The sequence below is a fragment of the Pyricularia pennisetigena genome, assembly GCF_004337985.1.
Source record: "Pyricularia pennisetigena strain Br36 chromosome 4 map unlocalized Pyricularia_pennisetigena_Br36_Scf_6, whole genome shotgun sequence".
NCBI lineage: Eukaryota > Fungi > Ascomycota > Sordariomycetes > Magnaporthales > Pyriculariaceae > Pyricularia > Pyricularia pennisetigena.
Genome location: NW_021940918.1, coordinates 597,186 through 612,328, shown reverse-complemented (window position 1 = coordinate 612,328; position 15,143 = coordinate 597,186). Strand labels below are relative to the sequence as shown.

Below are 15,143 nucleotides of genomic sequence, written 5' to 3'. Positions count from 1 at the left end.
CGACAGTTGTCCGTCTCATTTAATAGGCCTTTGATCACCCTATGGTACAACTCACAAGCCGTGAAAAGGGATATCGTGATCAGCACATTCATTAAAGCTCAACAAACATCGAAATAACAGGCTAGGGCGGGTTGCCGCCATGCCACCATAGGAGATTTTGACCAGACTCAACAACGACCTACGAAATGCCTAAATCTTTCTGATTGTGCCAGGGATTAGAACTTATGCCGACTGCTTTCACAGTCTTCACACAAACATGTACCCTCTATAAAACCGCTACCCCAGTTTGCAGTAAGCTCCTCCCATAGTTACATCCCTCACCGAAACTACCATCATCCGGTACTTCCCAGATATCCTCATACCCTCAATCTTGACCGCGGGAGAACAGCATCGGTGGTGGATAAACCGAAAGATATTCCCTTTATCTCCGGTATACAGCTGTGCACTCACAGGCTGTCCATCCAGATCATCCCTAGCAAATACCAAACCCATGCCATTAGAGAAGAAACCCGGTTCAGCAAAAGTCCCGAAAAGCTCCCCAAAAACATGACGTCGCCCGTAAGATTTTGTCACCTGGATGCCAAAACCTTTTTTGCCATAGTGGCTGACGTGAAGCCCTTCGCAGGTAGTGTATCTTTGAATGCATGTGCAGTTTGACTGTTCGCAGAGGATGCATTCACAATCCGGGGGCAGCCAATCCGGGGGTAGGGGCCAGTCCCAGAGCCAATCTTCGGGCTTTTGCCAATTGGGGGTTTCGCCCAAGTTTTCCTGGATATAGCCGACCTTAAGCAATTGGACTTGGCACTCCAGAGGCAGCTTTGGCAGCTCTGGCTTGGTAGGGACACATTCAAATATCGTCATTTGATATCCGCTGTCTTCTAAAATCGAATCCAGAAAGGTTTGTCCCAGTTGCTGAAATGTTTTTAAATGGGGGTGGGACCTCAGGCAACTTTGGAATTCTTCTTGCGTACACCCTCTTTCGAATTGACGCATAGAGATTTCACCATTGCCTTGAAATGGCAAAAAGACCACCAAACTTCCGAGTATCTTATGGAAATTCCGAGCGTTAGAGATGTGGACACGGAAAGTCGAAAATTCGACCTTGATGTTTGAGAGATTGTAAAAACTTTTCAGCGTATGCGGAGGCAGATTTTTCCTGCCGTCTTTTGTTTTAACCATCTCCCTGAAGGTCTGGATCCGGGCAACACAAGCGAGTAGCGCCGCCAGGACTGACTTGGAGTCAAAGTGGCTAGCGAGTTCGTAGTAGGCGGCCACCCTCTTATGTGGATCCAGTCCACTAACAGCAAAGCTCCGTACATTATCACGGGCTCTCCAGGCAGTAACAAGTTCCTGAAACCGGTTGAGAGCATCGGAATTGAACAGAAAGTCGGCTAGGTCATCCGAAGTCGGCTCATCCTTTGGTTTCTTTGCTAACGGTTGTCCAGTCGCCTTTGCGGCAAACCTCTTAGATGTCCTCGTTGGCACGTTTTGCGGAGCACTGCTTGGGCTATGCTGTGCCTTTTGTATTCGCGTTTGATGTCGCAAAAGGTCAGTTTAGAGATTTATAACTCCAGCCTGTCGGCATTCATGTACCGTTCCGGAAGTGGTTCAAGGATAGAGAATTGAACACATCCACCCATCCATAGTTCGCGTAAGCACCCTGCATGTCACACGTCACCCTAAACTACCTTTCTGTCCGTTGGCAACAAACTCAAATGTAATATGTGACGGCTTGACGTGCCTAACCGCGGATACTGTTGTCACTGCCCAGGAGGCTGCCACCGCCGCAAACCAAGCAACCTGCATACTCCGGACGGGTCATTTGATACTGTACCCGAAAATATCTTTGGCCATGCACCAGCCTATCGCGGCGCGGTTTATGGCGGTTTTGTGCAGGCTGTGGAAAAATTGGATGTTGACGCCAGAATTGTATATTTTCCACAACGGAAAATGGAGCTCCTGGCCCCATCAGTCCAAGCGAAAACCGGCATGAGTGTAGCAAAGCTGGACAGTACATGAAATTTGCTGGCTACGGTTCTCTTAACATGCCTCGGAGCTTTCCTTGCGACATCCAGTTCCTGGTCAGTCGACTTTCCGTTGGCAGATGAGATCTTTAAGCTCTGGTTTATTACATCATCAGTGCTACTCATGTTGAAGTTTTTGTCGCTAAAGGCTGTTCGACACGAGTCCATTGTTACAACATCGACGAGCAGCTAGGCCGTCTTGTGGACAACGGAAACTTCAGAAGCAAGATTTGTATCGCCTACCTACATGCTCTGACATCCTCTTGTCTCCCGGACAAGCTGACTGGATACACAGGCACCGAACAGGCGCTCATGATCTTGGGTTCAGCAGCAGCACGCTCTATTTTCAATCTAACCGAGGCTGACGGAAATCTGCTGCTGCGCATAGCATCGCTCACGCCAGTGCGAAACTTTTACTCAAGACACTTTGAGGAGATGCAACAGGTCCAATGGGACAAAAGGCTGGGCTTCCTTTCTCAGCACATTCTTTTTTATTCCAGAGTGAGGGTTTTACTTGAACAGGCGAACCGCCAGCTCGACATTAGCCATTTTCTCCTTTGCTGACTACACTGCGCTTTGTGACATGCTGGGATTAAACTGGGAGGGTGGTGGGAAAGACAGGATGGTGGTTCGAACGGTTTCGTCGACCCGGCATTGAACCCTGGAAAAACCCTCAAGCATTCCTTTGAGCATAGTCTCGTCAGAACGCTGTCATTTTGCGACTCGAGGACTTTTAATCCGAGACAGGTGGATACCATGGTCTGAGAAACCAGTCTAATTGCTGTGGTCAGATGAGTTGAGCTTTTTTTTCTCTTTCTATTTTCTTCGAGGCAGGCTTCGATATTTCTCAACCGCTGCAATACTGGGATGGAATTCCAACAATCGGCAACCACGGTCACGGAGTTATTTGATTAGCATATATGTGTTTGGAAAAAGAAAAGCGTGCATATAAATGTGATAGGCAAAATTGGTCAGCCAAGTGAACTAGCTACAATCTATAATGGATAAGGTCAGCCGTAATACATCGGCACAGATAGAAAACTGAAACATGTGCTCCATGCTGTGCACACCTTCTGTCCAGGTCTACGCCCTGGCACAATCAGGAGAATTTCGGCCTTTTTTCATTTGTCCTTATCGAGTCTGGCAAAAACTTCTAGCATAGTAGCAATCCGCCCTGGGCTTTCGCAACGTTGACGTGCGCGTATCGGCGTCCTCAACCGGAAGTCGTTTTGCTTGCCTCGTAATCCAACGAGGTCTTGACCCAGGCCTCAACATCTTGCAAAGCTTTGCCTGGGCACGTTTTCCTCTTAAGCAGAAAGCCCTGGATCTCGGCAGGTGACATCTGGTCTGAAACGATCTTGGAACCAAACTTGGCTGCCATTTCAATAAACTCATCTGCATCGGTAATGGAAGTCTCCAGGTCGTCCTTTTTGTCGGTAACGTCGAGCTGACTCAAACACTGCGAGGATTTGACGCTTTATTCGGTGTTGTACAAGCGCTGGAACAGCTCGCTGGCCTACCGTTGCGTCGCATTGCCAAAGGCCACTTGTAAGTCGACACGACCGGGGCGGATAAGGGCTTCATCGAAAATTTCGGGCTTGTTGGTAGTCATGATAAGTATGCGACCCTCATGCGCTGCCACGCCGTCTATGGCGTTAAGCAGGCCTGACATGGAGATACCTTTTTGATCGTCTCCATGTCCCCTGCCGACCTTAAGGGCGCGAGCCAGGTCTGCAACCTTCCACTCGCCGGGTCCATCTGTCTTGGTTTCTGTTCTAACCTCATCCTCGGCTCTACTCATTCCGGCTGTGTCGATGTCCTCCAACAGAACGATGCATCTTTTCGGCAGGCTGTTAAATAGGGTGGATAGATCCTCATCGCTCAGCTGCGGCTCTATAAGGCTGATAACATATATTTCAAGCCCGAAAACACCGGCCAACGCAAAGGAAAATGACGTTTTGCCCGTGCCCGGAGCGCCGTGGAATAAATAACCCCTGCGCAAAGGAATGCCTCGGTTCGAATACCAGCGTTCCGTCTTGGGCTGAAGGTACTCGTTCATATCTGAAAGCACGGCCCTCTTCTGCTCCTGGTCGAGCACGATAGTGCTTATGGGACGAACTGGACGTTTCGCGACCTCTCTCCACGCACGATCGTGGAATCGACGTTGTGGGAGGCTATTGGGCCGCATTATGAGCGTTTTGTCGCCGTGGTCCTTGTGGTAATGCTTCCGGGCGTGGGCTAAAAACTGCTTAATAGGCTCTAAATACACCCGGGGGGTTCTATTTGTTAGTTAGGTATCGAGGGCGCTATAGAATTTAAACTATAACTTGGGCTCACCTGGGGAAAGTCCAAAGGTGGAAATAATCAAGGTCTCTTTTTCCCTGATAGTGACAGCCTCAGATTCTGTATTGCTGTTGTCCATTACGGATCTTTGCTGCCGGTTAATACTAAAATGCTTGCCCTGGAATGAGAAGATGTGGGGACCAGGGGAGGGGGTATAACGGATTGGCTAGTTTGAGTAAATTATCAGTATATGAATTGTATTACTATCCTTTCCAGCTCACTTTAATCGACCTAAAAATTGGATATACCCACCGTGGTTGACTTTTGTTGTGAAAAGTTCAAGTACTCATTGCCGTTCTCGGAAATTGTTGCTAGATCTACCTGTCGCGTGCCGTCTTCCCACACGGACTGGAAAGCCGTTTCGGCTATCAGCCGCCTCGACCTCACGGTCCGGGGCTGGGCGGCCAGCCAAACCATAACATGTTCAAAGATTTCATCATCGCTGGACACGGAGATTGTCGATATTATATACTCAAGCGTGAGATGCCACACGAACGAAAAAAACTGACGTGTCAGGTGGTAAGTGACCCAAACAAAGCTTGTTGCAGTGACAAGTGCCGTGGGAAGGTAGGCGCCGAGGCTTTGGTTGATAAGAATCAAAGTTCGTATAAATGGGTTGCCGTGTACTCTACTAATCAGAGGCATGATAATATCCTCTATCCCCAGTTTGCTTATGAGAAAGCTCCCAGGAATAGTCGAGACATTACCGGCAGAAATATCGTCTGTCGTGGACATGTTAAGGTTTATCGGCTTCGAGATTCGACGCTTAAAGTTTCGATATTAGCACGAGTAGCCCGATGGTAAAAACGAAAAGAGCAGGATACTGTTCATCTTATAGTTAAGGGGGGAAAGGGACCTAGACTCGAGGGTTGAGCGATGTGGCTTATACGCGTCTTCTTTACGGAGCTGCGCGTTTATCGCCAATAGAGGCATAAAAACATCTTATGCGCCCTAACACTAAATCTTGAGGCATATCACAGTAACAATAAACCTTCTGTCTAATCTAGTCACAGATTTGGTCGAAGCCAAGGTCTGCCAGCGTAGCAGTCGCGTTACAAAGGTTCTTGTTTCGTTCATCTTTCAGAAATAATTGGACACAGCTCGCCGTGTTCGCCCTCAAAGTTTGCTAGGATGCGCGATATTCTAAGTTGCAGGTCAGAATATGAAATTGATTGGAAGACAGTAGAACTTTGGGAGTTGTATCCCAAAATATGCAAATAAACACGCCGATCAGTCGCGTCCTACAGTAAGTTATTCTGGTCTTTGTGTGGAGGCAATGGCAAGGGTGGCGGGAGCGTCGTCGCGAACGCCAAACACAGCTTAGGAATGTGATGCAAGACCGCGAACAGCGGCAATTGGCTCCATTTGGACGCGAACGCCAACCTGGTATGTTCTTACGCGTCGCAGGTCTCCTCCAAACAAATCCGCTCGGCATCAGAAATAGCCTGGCAAACGCCGAAAGAGGGGAGACACGTTTGCCGGCGGAAGCTCGCTCCCGTGATTCTGCCGTGACGTATTTGATCAATTTCTTTAATCTCTAACGCTATCTTAGAAACAATTCTGTGTGTTCTGTCATTACCAACAAAGGTATCGACCCGTCAAACACACAGCTACGTCTCGAGCCATGGATTGTGCAACATTTGCCGTATACCACGACGACGACCATTTCGATGCTGGTAACCTTGCCGAGCAGGCAAGCGAAACCAGTTCTCAGTCTAGTGGAATTATCAACCTTCATGATCCACTTCATCCTTTATTGGTGGGATCTTCTATTGCTGCTTGGGGTGGGCCCGAAGAACCGACTGCCCAAGTGGATGAAGATAAAGATCTTCATTTGCCATGGGGTCAACACCCCCTGAGCTCAACCAGCCAGAGTCAACGCTCTGAGCTCCAGCGGACAGCTGATACAGCTCGTGCACAAACCCCCATCCACAACGTCGGATACTCCGGCTTTAGATATACATTTGGCGACGAAGTCGACTGTGGTCAAGACGGGCTCAGGCCAGAAACGCTCCACAGCAAAACTCCAGCCAACGAATTTTGGGTAAACAAAACCGAATCCGGATATGCCCCTCAGTGCGGTGATCTTCACCCAGACCGTATCCTAGAAAACCGCCATATAAGTCATTGGGAGATGCAGTGCGTTTTGAGCCGGCGAGGACCTGCTCCGCTGCAGAGGGAGGGTATTGGTCACCCTTAAGGATACAAAGCGAAGCGTCGGGAAATATTTGTATCTCTTATTACCTTTTATTTTGCTTGTGCGTGAACTTTTTCCGAGATCTGTCAATTCAAAAAGATTTTGCTATTAGTTACCGAATATAAACTACAGGAAGTCTCTCTAGTCCTAGATGTTTGGCCTTGCCAGCAGGAGGAATAAAATTTTTGGATTATTACCCTATTACGATTTACAGAACAGTCCATGAGTAACGGTCAAACTAGCCAGACATGTAGCAATTCCCATAGCCACTCCGGAAGACGGAGATCCCCTAGCTATCTACCTTAGCTGGCTGCTAAGGCATCGCCTGCCAGACTCTGGAGTACATGCTTACATTCATCTACTGCTCATATTCAATAATGGCCCTGTTGTTTGAGACCGTGCAAATGCCGCTCTTATAATTTACTTTTGAGGAACTGACCTAATTCGTTATACACACGTCAGAATGGCCATTGAAGACGACGATGTTCGTGACCGAGAGGTCTGGACCGCTGTGTCTCGCCACTGGTACTCGCGAGCTAACGACAAGGCACCAACTACGGGGCGCCTGTACCACCATTTGGCTATTTTAGCGAGGTCCGACATTGTAGGGCAGCTCTTTTATTACGCCAAGAGCCTGTGTATTCCCATACCCTTCAATAGCGCCAGAGACTCGATCCTTACACTTTCCGAACCTATTATGTCCGGCACTGGCAAGCTACACGCCGTGGATCGTGCGTTGGTTAGATGTCACGGGACATTTTTCACCGGCAAAGGTACTGAGGATCTTGAAGAGGCGCGCAATGAGTTTCTTTCAAGCCTCGATCTGGCCATGGCGAAAAGCGCTCGCCGCTGGCTCGAATCCGGATATCAGATGGCCGTGACGAATTTATGCGCGCTTTTGGATTACGACATATCCACGAAAATTTTCATGAAGGCACTTGATGCTTCGACAAAGGCCCCTTCTAGGCCGAAAATCGTCGCTGACGAGCAGGCTTCGGCCGAATTCCAAGCGGCTCCGTCCGAGCCCACCAAGTCTTTGGATTCTGACGATGAACCTGTCCCAAATTCCACTACGGAAGCGGAAGTTGATATGGTCGGCTTTTCTAAGTAATTCAAGGAGATCCTCCAGTTCGTGGAAAGCACCGACACTATTGTCCTGTCACCCTTAGGAGATTTGAATATACTCTCCTACCTAAACGTCAGGCTGATGTTTTTGCATCAAATGTCTGTTTTGAAAGGGCCAGGCGGTGCCGTGCCCCCGGCAATGTCGCACCTGGAGGATTCTTTCCCTTGGCATTTGCTCACTTTATGCTTAAACTCGTTTGCAGTCGGCTTTGAAACCCCCAAGTACGAGATAAGAGAATTCCCTCCCACGGCAGAGCGGAGACCGCTGCCCGAGAATTGGGCAATGCGTGGGCTTGTGTGGGCGGAAATGGCCTTCCCGGTCGATCATTTTACAGTAAACGAGAATATGAAGGAAGACGAGAGGACTTTTGAGACGCAGTTGTACGCGTCGTTTCTGTTGAGATATGGTGTCGGGTGAGAGATACAAGTTTCTCTGACTTTTGTGATTACTTAGAAAACTTAGGCCAGAGCCATGGAACCCCGTTCTGCAAGAGGTGTACTTCTATGGCAACTTTTCAGTTCTTTGATGTGATTAATCATTACTGCTGGAGTGGCTGAAGTATCCCTATGGTCCTGCGATTGCGTTTATTTCTTTATGACAATTGATATTTGAGCTCCAAAAAGCAGGATTATTTAGGTTCCACGCTCCGAGGCACTTTTGACAAGAGTAAATAATGTATTGGCCAATGACGATTTCAAAAGAGCCGGGACAACAACAATCCACAAACGACTTGCAGAATGCAAAACGAGTCAATTTAGCACACTGGGCAGAAACTAAGAAATAAATAAACAAATAGATCGTTTACAGTTATTTTCTACATTTTAATCTATAGCAAAAGTGGTTTACAGTGAAAATTTGGTCCAAAATACGAGCCCATTCAAGTGTCCCTCTAAACCAGTTTCGACCGGATCAAGCGTCAGAACATGTTTCACAAACTAGACAATACCCTATGGGCTTATAGATCTACTAGAGAATATACCTATTTGCATTGCCCAATTTCATTGTGGCTGTAAACCCGCAACCTTTACAGCCAACTAATCCGTCATTATCCGGTTCGCGGGAACCGCCTGCACCATTTGGGTGACTATATCCTCCAATAAGTCTGTGGAATCCAGTGTCGCCGAAGTATTTTTAACAAAAGAAAGCCACTTCTGCATGGCCAGCCTGGCGCCTGATCCAAGACGCAGCGCCTCGTTGATAAACCATATTGGATGGGCTTTACATAGTTCCGGCAAAGGGATTTTGCCAGTGAGGAAAAGCATCACTACCCCAAGTGCAAAAACGTCCCCTGGTGCACCGCGATTGGGGTTCGGCCCAAGAACTTACGTGGTAGATACCAAGGAGTCCCTCCCGTGTGATAGGTATGGGAAGTGCTGTTTGGGATCTCCCTCGAGAGGCCAAAGTCGATGACAACAGCGCCGCGGTCCGGAGAGTAAAAAATGTTATCTGGCTTGATGTCGTTGTGCACGATCCTGCATCCATCATCCCCATTCTCCACCATAAACGGTACTCTGCCAGAGAAAAACTACTACACCGATTCTTACGATGCCAAATGGAGCTGGCCATCTCACAAGTTTCAACTAAAGCCCGACGCATTGTTCACGACTCTGCACGAAAGGTTCAACACGCGAAACTGCCCTATCCAAGACCCCTACGCCTTTCTACTCGATATGCGCTTCTGCGCGAACGAATCGAACAATGTAGATGATTTCTACGCCAGGCTCGCAGCGCAGAAAGCCAAGCGAGTGCTTGAGCTGGAAGAAATCTGGGACAACGTGACGGACTTGATGGCATTCGACGAAAAGGGCCTTCCCTCGGATTGGATATGGACGTGCAAGCAGTGCAATAACTCGGGAATCAGTGATCTCATTACCCCATGCGAGCCCATGTCGACCAACGATACGCCCGAACTCCATTCCAAGTCTTTTCTCAACATGATCCAGACAATGTCGTTCGACAGTATGGTTATGTTTTTCGACGGGTTTGTGCGAGAAGCACGCAAGGAGCGCGACGAGTACTGCCGCGAGAAAAGGGCCAGAATGCAGCGGGGTCGGGAGGAGGGCGCCCGGCGACGCGCTGCAAAACAGGACCAAAAACTCTAAGACCAAAAGCGCGCTGGCGAGGGCAGCACCGCCGCGGCCGGGCCACAAGACAAAGCTGCTGGCCCCGGATTGGACGTTTCGATACCGGCCGGCGTTACTGTCCCTAGTCCATCAGTTCCCACCCGAGATGTCGCCAATAACCCGCCGCCATTATCACAGCCGCCGAGTACACCATCATCCGATCCCGAAACCTCATTCGATCAGTCCCCATACACCCCCGCGACGACTCCCTCGCCCCGCAGAGCACAGTCCGACTCGAGGACTGGTAAACGCAACATATGCACCGCCTCCAACTCCACTGCTGCAAAGACAGCGAACTCACCCCATACCACCACTAAACACACAAAGAGAGGTCGCGCTGCCTCAGAACAATCGTGTAAGGATGAGATCATTGCAGCAGGTGAAGCTTCACTACGACAGCCGCGAAAAAAAAGACGCCGCGTCTCGCTACAAACCGAGAGCGATATCCCGGCGGGGAATGCTCAAATACAAACCAACGCTGCGGGTACCTCAGAGGCTACCTGTGGAGTTCTGAGCAAGGCCGATATGTTTTCGGCAGAAACGATGAACGCCTCACGGAAGCTAAATGGGCTCATGGGCGATGATGGCTCCTCCAATCCGGACACGACGAATGCATCGCCAGGGACGGAGACAAACACAAAGTTGCGGTATTTCGAAAGAAGCCCCATCTCGAACATTGCACAACAGCCACTGCCACTAGGTCTTCAGGATCAAACGCAGCCTCTGTCCCCTTCGCTGGAAAATGACGAGTGGCCGTATGTGCCCATCGTGGAGTCACAGTGGCCATTCGACTGAACGAAAATGTTGTTATGTGGGCGCCAGCATCTGTGCAATGCCGAATATACCGCACGCAAGTGGTAAAATGAAAATTCGGCTCGATTTAAGGATGAACTGGCCGGACGTTGCTATCCTAGAAACGAGCTTGAACAAAAACCCCAGCCCCAGGGAGAAGATGCCGAGCCACAGTCTAGCAACGTGGTTGTAGGGAGACACGGAGACACGGCCGAAGTCTGGCATACAGCGTGAAGCCCATAGAAAATAGTCAAGTAGTGCTTGTTACTCAGTATCCAAATACAAGTGCAGCTTCCATAACCGACCAGTGAAATCGCATACAAGTTAGTCGATAACCAGAATCAGCATCACTTTATCAGCTTGGCTAGGAATCTGGAGCAAGTGCCTGGATTCTTCTGTCATATTTTGTTTCGCGATCTATGGCTACATCGATGACCTACACGGGCCAATAGGGAATACAAACGGGACCTGAGCAAGAGGGCCTGGAAAGCAGGCCTAACCTGATCGATCTGGTTCTAGTCTAGTCGATGTAGGTAAATGTGGTGCCAGGAAAGGGGGCCGGAGGGTCAACATTGATCACAGCGAAGGAGGGCAAGGGGCCATGGACAGACTGGAAGGGTACGAAGCAAAGGGAGAAAAAAGTCAAGCTGACTGAAACAAGATTTGGAAGATTAATTAGTGCCTACGTACGCTGTATCTAAATTCATGTCTCGAATACAAGCAGCTCCTGGCGCATTCACTCGGCTGGCTCTCCCCAACAAAAACCGACGAATGCCCATTACGTATCGCCAGTCAGACAGATCTACATAAACACAGCGTGAAAATGGGCGGGTGAAATGCTCAAAATAAAACCAGTTCTGGGTTGCGCCCTGCAATGCGTTTATCGGACGCTCTAGGCTCACGCGCCACGCGTGTTAGCAGAGTCCCGACTCCTCTCCACTGTTTTAGTTCTATCACTTTTTTCTCTCACCTAGAAGCGTCCATCTTCAGGCTAACACTCAAAGTTCATAGAACAAAGAGATCGTGGCGGCGTTGTGGTTCTTGAGTGTCAAGTTCTGCTCACGGCTTGGCTGGTTCAGAACGAAACATAACGCCGTGCACTGCTTGTAAAGGGACTGAAACTCCCATCTTGTCTACTGTTTCTTAATTCGTTACCTAATGTAATTTTCGCCCGACGGCCTGCTTGGAGGAACGTCGGTTGGCTCTGGGCACATCAACACGCATGCCCGACTTTGGTAGTTTCAAAAGAGCGACCAAATGTGACTCGATAACCATCCAAAAACAGCGATGCCGGCGGCTCTTACGTCTGTCAAATTTATAATGGGACCAAGATGGTTGGTCCGGGAGAGGTGAGGACCATCGCACTTGTTCATAAGAGGATATCCCGGTACCCAAGGTTTCTAGGCCTTTGAGTGGCGTATGCTACCTTGGACCAGGACCTGGAGGCAGGCTGCAAAAAAGGTCGATAACCCCAAGGCTTTTTTGATGTCCCATGGCTGGTAGTTTTTCTTGACAGTTGGAATCCAAAACAAATAATGGTTTTATTGTAGCGGATACTCCAAAAAGTTGAGCTGGACCTTCGGCAGAGATCTCAAGATGCTGACGGAACACTTCCTTATATGTTTGATTCTTTGGCCATCCGCAGTCCTTCGCATTTCGACACTATGCTGGCTCCCTGGCTCTCAAGACCCTGCTCTCTCGGATTGAGGACGAGGCAGCCAAGAATCAAGGGAAAAAGAAGCGAGAGCTCTCTGACATAAAGGCCCAATACTCTTCGTTGAAGGCGAATTACGGAAGGATGACGTGCAATGAAAGGTTTACTCTCGGCAATTTCGCGGGATGCATGTTGATCCCTCACAAGCGGTCGAGACATTGATGGGGCTTCGCAATAGGCTCATTCTCATAAACGGCACTGGGGATAAGCGAGTAATCTTGATTCCTGACGGCGAGATTTCTTACTCTCCTTACAAGTATCCAGCAAACATTAAAACAGAGTCGGAGATTTGTATTGTTAGAGCCCACAAGAGCATTTGCGTACTCCTAACTCCGAATAGACGTGATTTAGGGGACATTTGACGCATAATGATATAACATCTTCACGTTCGCGTCCAGACGGCTGACTGCCGCTGGTCGCGGTTTTGATATTCTTCTCTACGGCTTCTTTTGGCTGTAAAATGTGACCATTGGTGCTCAACTGATGCATGGCTGAAAATAGTATAAAGGTGCGCCACCCGCGGGCAAACACGAATTGTGTCCAATCAACTGGGAAAATGAACTGCATAAGCCCACTGATCCCACCGCAGGATGAGCAAACCCTGCAGACGGAGCTGTACATGTAATCCATTTGCTTGGTGACAAACTTGGCGGCTCTGCATTCTTGAACCCCTCAATTCTCTGCGGCTCGGCCTCCTACGTGGTAAGCCTACACCCCTCTCCAAAACACATAGGGGTGCTGGAAGCTCAAAAGAGCTAATCACCTCGATGCGTACCCGATCTCGGCTGGCGAGGGTGCTTCTGCCGGGCCCAGATCCTCAATGATTTTCTCTACGTTCGGGTAGGGTTCTGACAGTTAAAGCTGGCCAATAAATCAGGATCCGGAACAGTAGCCCTCGTGCAAGGCCGCCTTGCGTGTTCGGTACCTGCGTGCAAAGGAACTAGAAGAATTCGGCCACCTCAGAGTTTCCCTTTCCCCATTCCGAAACTAGGTGGAAACATAAGCCCGCCTGTAGTGCGAGCTATAAAGAAAAAAAAAGGATTTCTCCCAGGGCCCACCCACCCCTCGCTAGGCAGATAACCCGATATGTAATGAGAAGCTTTCATATCTTATTGGAGCTGGGAATAATGAATTACATCAAAATATGCAGGAAGCTTGGAAATCCCCTGGCGGGCTATCGGCGAGTAAGTCTTCACAGTACACTGCAAAGACCGGGGACATGGCCAAAGAGTTTCTCAGTCTCGAAAGGGGGAGTGACTGGCAGGGCCAAAGTCGTACAGGTACACCAATCTCTTATAGAGTACTTCATTTGCTCGATTTCGAAATTTTTAATGCTAATTCAACCCCAGGGAGCAGTCACAACGTTTAAAATACAGTCTTGTGGTTTGCCATTTAAACCCAGTTACGATCCTTGTAATTTGCGCAGATCTTATTTCTGCTGGCGGATGTACAGGACGACATCAAAAATTGTGAGTTCACGGCACGGAAAGAGCGCACAATGCACCCACAGTAGTAGATCGCACGGAGCCGCGCAAATTTTAGGCGTGATTTGCACGTCACACCTCACTACGCCAAACGGAGGCTCCGAAACTAGGGCCCTAGGTATTATGTACCCAGTCCGGAGTCGAAGCACCATGTCCAATCGTTTCATACCGTTTCTACGACTTAACCTGAACCAGAAGCGAAGAACGTGCAATAAGGTGCGATCGAGAGGGTGCAGCCGAGAGGGCGCGGTGGGTCCTAATGCATCGAACAGATCCTTTGGTCCTGGGCGTTTCGCAAGGCAAGGGCCTCTCTGTTTGTGTAAATACCTCTGGTAACCACGGTTGTAATGTGACTCATATGATCTGCGGAGTGGTTTGCCGTTCTTCCACTCAATCATTTTCAAACACGGGTTGATGGGCAAAACACCCCTTTCGTCACAGCTAAACGCGTCGCCTAAAGCGCATTAGCATAATCAGCGGTCTTCAAAAGCAGTTAGAGGCTTTTACTTTAATCTACCTTTCAAAATCAATTGGACACAATTAATGTGATCAATTTAGGGGTGTTCTCGTCGGCCGGGTCCTCCTTTATCAGGTCCAAATCTATAATCAAAAATATACGTATTGCAACTTATCTTGTCCGCATTCCAGATAAATAACTGGACTCCCTGACCGCTGACGCCTAACTTCTCCGAATCCATGCTCTAAACGGTTTTGGCCAATAGTTGGAAGCCGGTAGCGTATGGATAACAAAGCTGGAAGGACACGCTTTGCGACATGGGTGTATCTTTGGCGGCATTCGGTTATGTCATTTATTTTTTGTTAAAACTGTTACCAAAGTCGGCAGGCAACACCCACAAGGGCCCACAACGTTGAGCTTCCCGGAAATAAGCGTCAAAAGCACAGGCCACACCTTATTTTCACCACTGATAATCCTTGCTCGACACTGGTTCCATATATGATTTGCAAGACAGGGCCTGGCGTCGTATCTAGTGTGGCCATCATTTTGGCTTGCCCACGAGGTCTACAACTTCCCCTTTGCACCACTAACCTATAATGTGCCGCGTTCGGCATTAGCGTTGTGTCATGATAACAGTCTCAAATCTATTGGATGTGGTAAATGCTCATAAGTGACCAAATATCGAGGAAGATAGAACTACACCGTGTTCGCGACGACGCGTCGCTCGGCCTGCATTCTTTAGCGTGAAACAAAGAAAATTATCCTCAAAGCAATGGCTAACTGATTGGCGAAATTGTTTGCGTGTTTTGGACCACCAGGTCGACACCCATGACAGATAAATGACTGGATTATAGGCCTGGACCAACCTTTACACAGCCTCGAT

General features: G+C 48.8%; 5 protein-coding genes across 5 annotated transcripts; 3 read left to right on the top strand and 2 right to left on the bottom strand.

Moving 5' to 3' along the window:
* Positions 1-276: 276 nt before the first annotated feature.
* On the bottom strand, positions 277-1,545 carry PpBr36_05766 (uncharacterized protein; the record flags this gene model as incomplete). The annotated part of the gene is made up of 1 exon (XM_029892917.1): positions 277-1,545. A coding segment is annotated over one exon (1,269 nt), but the record flags the coding sequence as incomplete, so codon positions are not given.
* Positions 1,546-3,237: 1,692 nt separating this feature from the next.
* PpBr36_05765 (uncharacterized protein) lies at positions 3,238-5,132 on the bottom strand (the record flags this gene model as incomplete). The annotated part of the gene is made up of 3 exons (XM_029892916.1): positions 3,238-4,283; positions 4,362-4,533; positions 4,620-5,132. Coding segments are annotated over 3 exons (1,428 nt in total), but the record flags the coding sequence as incomplete, so codon positions are not given.
* Positions 5,133-5,991: 859 nt separating this feature from the next.
* PpBr36_05764 (uncharacterized protein) lies at positions 5,992-6,633 on the top strand (the record flags this gene model as incomplete). Its single annotated transcript, XM_029892915.1, has 1 exon — positions 5,992-6,633. The coding sequence occupies one exon, from the start codon at positions 5,992-5,994 to the stop codon at positions 6,565-6,567; it is 576 nt and encodes a 191-aa protein (XP_029746517.1). The 3' UTR covers positions 6,568-6,633.
* Positions 6,634-7,027: 394 nt separating this feature from the next.
* On the top strand, positions 7,028-8,107 carry PpBr36_05763 (uncharacterized protein; the record flags this gene model as incomplete). The annotated part of the gene is made up of 2 exons (XM_029892914.1): positions 7,028-7,657; positions 7,682-8,107. The coding sequence occupies 2 exons, from the start codon at positions 7,028-7,030 to the stop codon at positions 8,105-8,107; spliced, it is 1,056 nt and encodes a 351-aa protein (XP_029746010.1).
* A 1,022-nt stretch (positions 8,108-9,129) lies between these two features.
* Positions 9,130-10,608, top strand: PpBr36_05762 (uncharacterized protein; the record flags this gene model as incomplete). Its single annotated transcript, XM_029892913.1, has 2 exons — positions 9,130-9,739; positions 9,794-10,608. 2 exons carry the CDS (start codon positions 9,130-9,132, stop codon positions 10,606-10,608), a joined length of 1,425 nt encoding a protein of 474 aa, XP_029746516.1.
* Between the last annotated feature and the right edge of the window lie 4,535 nt (positions 10,609-15,143).